The sequence below is a fragment of the Scylla paramamosain genome, unplaced genomic scaffold (genome assembly GCF_035594125.1).
Source record: "Scylla paramamosain isolate STU-SP2022 unplaced genomic scaffold, ASM3559412v1 Contig34, whole genome shotgun sequence".
Lineage (NCBI taxonomy): Eukaryota > Metazoa > Arthropoda > Malacostraca > Decapoda > Portunidae > Scylla > Scylla paramamosain.
Genome location: NW_026973699.1, coordinates 259,938 through 265,663, shown reverse-complemented (window position 1 = coordinate 265,663; position 5,726 = coordinate 259,938). Strand labels below are relative to the sequence as shown.

The 5,726-nt window shown below is 47.4% G+C and overlaps 1 protein-coding gene across 1 annotated transcript; it reads right to left on the bottom strand.

The window, feature by feature from the left end:
* Positions 1-4,584: 4,584 nt before the first annotated feature.
* Positions 4,585-5,344, bottom strand: LOC135097854 (dachshund homolog 1-like). The gene is made up of 2 exons (XM_063999923.1): positions 5,255-5,344; positions 4,585-5,130 (listed from the first exon to the last, which is right to left on the bottom strand). Exons 1-2 carry the CDS (start codon positions 5,342-5,344, stop codon positions 4,585-4,587), a joined length of 636 nt encoding a protein of 211 aa, XP_063855993.1.
* Positions 5,345-5,726: the final 382 nt, after the last annotated feature.

Here is a 5,726-nt window from a genome sequence, read left to right as displayed (position 1 = left end):
GACTGCCAAAAATTTCTTCTTCCCCTTCCCAGCAACACAAAATTTCATCTTCCCCTTCCCAGCAACACAAGATCTCTTCTTCCCCTTCCAAGCAACACAAAATCTCTTCCTCTTCCCAGCAACACAAAATCTCTTCCTCCTCCTGTACAGCAATACAAAATCTCCTCCTCCTCCTCCTCCTCCTCCTGTAATACCACCTTAGTTAATAAGTCCCTAATTTTAAGCTTATATTTATTACATATTATTTTTTGTATCCAGTACAATATAAATTTTGTCCTTACTGGATTATTAATAAACCATTTATGATTATTATTTGCTAATGCATCAGTGTAGCATCAAAACATTACTACACCCTGCCTGCTCATGTTTGTTTGTTATCAACAAGGAACACAAGTCAGTCCTTTGCTCTGCCAAACATTACTTCCATGGACTGCCATACCAGCACATTTGAGAGAGAGAGAGAGAGAGAGAGAGAGAGAGAGAGAGAGAGAGAGAGAGAGAGAGAGAGAGAGAGAGAGAGAGAGAGAGAGAGAGAGAGAGAGAGAGAGAGAATTAGGTTAGTTTAGAAAGCCAAATTCCAGTGATTTTTGCTTCTCCATACGAAAATTTACATTTCTTTTTCGTGGCTGTTAGACGGTTCATGTTTCTAATAATACTGTTGTGCCTACCCCTCACTCCGGGCGGGCGTGTTATCCACACGGGCACAGATCAAGAAACTTGAGCAGCGGGGCCTCAAATAAGTAGCACTCTGAACGCCGGGACAAAACACACACACACACACACACACACACACACGAGGCCGGGGCACAAGGGAAAACACGGGCACTATTTCCTAGGTTTATCGACAAATCCTCCGCAAGTACACTACTTTACAAGTTTACAGGGGCACCACAAGTCTCCCAGGGCACGACAGGCACTCAACAGGCAGGGAAACACTTACAAAGCAGGCAGGCACACGCTGGCCTCCTCTCTGGCCACGCGTCTCCCCTTTCTGCCTGTTCCCGCTTCTCCCAGTGCTGCCAACTCCACAGTGCTGCCACCCGCACCCATACCCCTGCTGTAACAATACCGAAAAAAGGAGATTGAGACATGTGTCTCAATTCTGTTTTCATCTGACAGATACACTGGGTTCAGTTAAGTTGGGCTAGGCTAGATTAGGCTAGATTAGGCTTACAAAAATTTAGTTCTTTAATTTAATTGGTCATTCATTTTATATATATCATTATTTTATTTATTTATTTTATGTAAGAGAGTCATTGATCAATGGCAACGAGAGGCAGAGAGTTAACTCTTGCAATTGAGAGGAGGACAGAATAGTGGTGATTGATTGAGAATACTGGTTAACTCTTGCATTAGAAAGGTGGACAGAATAGGGGTGAGAGAAAGAAGAAAGTCTTGTGCATGTGCTTGTGATAGCGAGAGAGAGGCTGAAGACAGTCAGAGAGAGAGAGAGAGAGAGAGAGAGAGAGAGAGAGAGAGAGAGAGAGAGAGAGAGAGAGAGAGAGAGAGAGAGAGAGAGAGAGAGAGAGAGAAAGGGGGGGGGGTAGGAAGAGGAGGAGGAGGAGGAAAATAAGAAGAAAACATGCCCCGGGTCTATCATTTTTGTGAGTGACCTTTACCAGACAATGGTATGAAAAATTAGTTATCAATTTTTCCAACTAGTAGTACATTATTGATTCACCTCTCACCTACCTAATAATAATAGTAATAACAATAGTAACAATAATGATAATGATAATAATAATAATGATAATAATAATAATAATAATAATAATAATAATAATAATGACAATAATAATAATGATAATAATGATAATAATAATGATAATAATAATAATAATAATATAATGATAATAATAATAATAATAATAATAATAATAATAATAATAATAATAATAATAATAATAATAATAGTAATATTTTTTTGTATTTTCACTATAAAAATATTAATGTATTATGGTATGTATACAATGGAAACACACACACACACACACACACACACACACACACACACACACACACACACAACAACAACAACAACAACAACAACAACAACAAAATGCAATGAAAATATGCTACTACTACTACTACTACTACTACTATTACTACAAAATAATGAAATAATATATATATATATATATATATATATATATATATATATATATATATATATATATATATATATATATATATATATATATATTTTTTTTTTTTTTTTTTTTTTTTATGTAGGAAGGATACTGGCCAAGGGCAACAAAAATCTAATAAAAAAAATGCCCACTGAAATGCCAGTCCCATAAAAGGGTCAAAGCAGTGGTCAAAAATTGGTGGATAAGTGTCTTGAAACCTCCCTCTTGAAGGAATTCAAGTCATAGGAAGGTCATATATATATATATATATATATATATATATATATATATATATATATATATATATATATATATATATATATATATATAAAAATATTTTTTTCTCTCAAACAAAATAAATAAACAAACAAATAAGTAAATAAAAAGAATAATAATAAATTTTCTTTGTTTGTTTGTTTACTGTGGTTGAAGTGACGTGGGATTTCAAGGGTGTTTTTAAGGTTCTAGTGTTAGATTAACAACATTTCTACTTTCCAAAGGCCCTAGTTGAAGTTACAAGGGCTTTTTATGGGTGTTTTTAAGATTCTAGAGACAGATTAACAATATTTCTGCATTATTAACAGGAGAAACACTCTTGAGAACCCTGCTAACTGTATTTAAAAGGCTGTATTTCTGTGGTTTTCAAGGGTGTTTTTAAGGTTCTAGTGACAGATTAACAACATTTCTGCATTACTGACATGAGAAACATCCTTGAGAACCCTGCTACCTGTATTTAAAAGGTTGTAGTTGAAGTTACTGTGGTTTTCAAGGGTGTTTTTAAGGTTGTAGTGACAGATTAACAACATTTCAACATTCCTAAAGGGAGAAGCACTCTTTAAAAGGCTCTATTTGAAGTTATTGGAATTTAAAGCACAAAAAAATAAATATATAATAAAAATAATCATAAAAACACTCCCAAACACACCCAAACAACATTTCTACATTCCAAACACCCTAGATGATATTCCAAAGGTTTTTTTAAGGGTGTTTTTAAGATTGTTGTGACAGATTAACAATATTTCAGCATTGGAGACTTCAATGTTTTTCAGTATGGCGTCGCAACTGCTCGTGATCGGTCTTGTCTCTTTCGTTTGGAGTTATTTCTGATTTTTGGTATGCGCGTTTTTTAGCGGAGAGACAATTCTTCATTTCTGAGTTTTGGTTTAATTGTTTTGCCCTAACAACACGAAAAAATTATATTGAAAATGTACGAAAATCACTTTTTTTCTCTTCCATTTTCTCTTTTCTTTTTCCGCTCAAGCGACACGTTCCAGAGGCAGCTCAATACAAAGTGAGAGGGAGAGAGAGAGAGAGAGAGAGAGAGAGAGAGAGAGGGAGAGAGGGAGTGGGCGAGGCGGTGTATTGCAAGTCTTAATAAAAAGAGAAAGTTTTGTGTGTGTGTGTGTGTGTGTGTGTGTGTGTGTGTGTGTGTGTGTGTGTGTGTGTGTGTGTGTGTCCATGCTCGTGCTACACAAGGGAGAGTGAAGGAGTGGGAAGGGTGAGGGAGTGTGGTGGGGGGCGTGGTGGGGGGCTGGGTGAAGAGAGTGGTGAGGGTAACACAATAATGCGTGCTGCACTGTACAGAGGGGTCGCCGCCCCCGGCCAGTCCCCCCTCCGCCACACACACACACACACACACACACACACACACACACACACAGCCCCCCGCGCGCTAACTGGGAGAAGCGGGCCTGGGTCTCCATGATGTCAAAGAGCTGCATCTTATGGTGGAAGGCCTGGGCGCCCTGTGCAGGCGACGGAGGGCTCAGCGCTACGCCCGCGCTGGGGAACCCGTGCGCTGTGTGCCGCAGCTCCAGGCTGGAGAAGCGGCGCTGGGCGGTGCCCGAGGGCGAGGTGAGGGAGCCGCCGGGGTCTGGGCCGCGCTGCCGGGACACCGCAGGGGAGCTGAAGGCGGAGCGGCTGCGGTAGTTGTGGGGCAGCGAGTGCTGGCTGCTGTTGTGCCCCGCGGAGTGCGCCGGCAGCCCGTCTGGCCTCTTCGGGGCGCCACCCCCCGCGCTAGTGACGGTCGCCAGCGTGACGGGTGCCTCCTTGCGGGAGGGCGACAGGAACCTACAGGTCGTGGAGGCGCCGTTGGTGGCGGGGCTGCCGCCTTCCGCCAGGTGTGTGAGGCTGCCGGCGCTGCTGCTGCTGTTACATTGGTACAGCTTGGCCCGCTCCGCCCCGCCGCCCTCGCGGGGCCGCGCCAGCTGCAGGCGCGTCTCGATGGTGCGCAGCATCTGTGGCCGTGCGGGCGTGCTGAGGCCGCCCGCCAGGCCGCGCAGGGCGTGCTCTGAGCAAGATGCGGGCAGGGTCTTGTATCCTGTCTCGGGGCTGTGCAGGCTGCGGGGCGCCGGGGAGCGGGACTGACGGCTCCGCGGCTCCTCCCTGCTGCCCTCCAGGCGCGCCTCCTCCAGCTTGGCGCCCGTGAACAGCGCCTCCAGGTACGCCAGCATGCTCATGTTGGCCTCGTGTGCCGCCCGCACCCTGCCCAAGTCGCCGCCGCCCGTCTCCTGCCCGTAGAGAGTGAGGGGGCGCAGCGCGTCGTCCAGCGCGTCATGGCGCCCCCCGTTGAGCAGGGCGTGGTGCGGGAGTGGGGCAGGGCCGCGCAGGAGCGGGCTGGGGCGGGGCTGGACTGGTCCTCCTCGTGGCGGGGGTCCTCGTGGGGCGGCGCGCTGCTCTGCTCGGAGCCCGAGCTCTCCTCGCAGCCCGGGCTGGCCTCCTTGCCTGACGTGGTGCCCGAAATGGCCCCGGAGTCCTGGGAGTCTGAGGAGCGCTCCCCATTGGCCAGGGTGGCCCTAGCAGCCGCCCCACCGCCGCGCCCCCTGCCGCCGCCGCCGCCGCCTCCGTCGTAGCCATCCAGCAGCACTTTGCCGCCGCCGTTGTGCAGCAGCGTCAGGGAGAAGGCCTGCGGCGCGTCACTGCCCCACACCACGGGGCTGGGCAGCAGGACGCTCCTGGTGCGGGACGGCCCCCCGCCATTCTTCTTGCCACCCTGGAGCTTCTAGGGGAGCCGCCGCCGCCCCTCGAACATGCCGCGCACCGTCACTGTGTCCGCCGCCCGCCAGACGCGGGACGTCACCATTCCAGGAAGGGCGCCGCGCTCCACGCCAACCCCGCACCCTCACTCTGCCTGCACCACACTCATAACACAACACCGCCACCACGGTGCCTGCCGTCACACCACCACACCACAACACAACTATATGGCCCCCCATTACCCCCCTAACACACCACGAGACCCGCCCCTTCACCAGTCCCAGCCCGCATCCTCAACCGAGGCAGCCACACAAAGGGCGCCTCGGTACAACTCATGTCCTCTTCTTCCTTCCTTCCTTCCCTTCTCTTCCTCTTGTTAGACCTCCTCCTCTTTCTTCCCTTCCTTCTTCTTATTGATTATTCTTTCCTCTTCCTTTTTCACATGTGTGTGTGTGTGTGTGTGTGTGTGTGTGTGTGTGTGTTTCTATGTACGAGAGAGAGAGAGAGAGAGAGAGAGAGAGAGAGAGAGAGAGAGAGAGAGAGAGAGAGAGAGAGAGAGAGAGAGAGAGAGAGAGAGAGAGAGAGAGAAATGGTACATATTGTTCTCTCCTCTCTCCTCCT

Coding starts and splice junctions, on each gene's coding strand:
- LOC135097854 (XM_063999923.1), bottom strand. CDS start 5,344: ATGGGGGGCCATATAGTTGTGTTGTGGTGTGGTGGTGTGACGGCAGGC. Junction 5,131..5,254: donor ATGAGTGTGGTGCAGGCAGA/GTGAGGGTGCGG, acceptor CGGCTCCCCTAG/AAGCTCCAGGGTGGCAAGAA.